We start from the raw sequence: 280 nt of genomic DNA, 5'->3' as shown, positions 1-280 counted from the left end.
TGGCCCCTCCTGCAGGGGGAGCTGCCGGAGCCGGCCTCGGAGGTCGCCATGGCTGTGCTGTGGCCATGCCATGGCTGGAGCTCTCCCTCCTGCCTCGTGTCGATCTGGGTTTCTGCTTGCAGGGGGCGAGGGGCGAGCAAGGCGAGAAGGGCTCCACAGGCTTCCCTGGGGCACGCGGCCCTGGTGGGCAGAAGGTAAAGAGCTGGGCACCCTCTGTTGTTGGGGGGTGCTGGGGACACCGTCACCCTCACCTGCCCTGACTGATGCCTTTGCCTTCCCC

At 67.9% G+C, this 280-nt stretch overlaps 1 protein-coding gene across 1 annotated transcript in view; it reads left to right on the top strand.

Annotated features, from left to right (window-relative positions):
- LOC104166358 (collagen alpha-1(VII) chain-like) overlaps positions 1-280 on the top strand; it is a gene marked incomplete at both ends in the record, with an annotated part of 4,848 nt that overhangs the window by 753 nt on the left and 3,815 nt on the right. Inside the window, one exon of the mRNA XM_009706248.1 lies at positions 123-194. Coding sequence (XP_009704550.1) covers positions 123-194 — 72 coding nt within the window. The remainder of the gene's footprint in view (positions 1-122; positions 195-280) is intronic.

The sequence above is a fragment of the Cariama cristata genome, unplaced genomic scaffold, assembly GCF_000690535.1.
Source record: "Cariama cristata isolate BGI_N322 unplaced genomic scaffold, ASM69053v1 scaffold30638, whole genome shotgun sequence".
NCBI lineage: Eukaryota > Metazoa > Chordata > Aves > Cariamiformes > Cariamidae > Cariama > Cariama cristata.
Note: the sequence above shows the minus strand (reverse complement) of the source record. Positions and strands in the feature narration are given on the sequence as shown.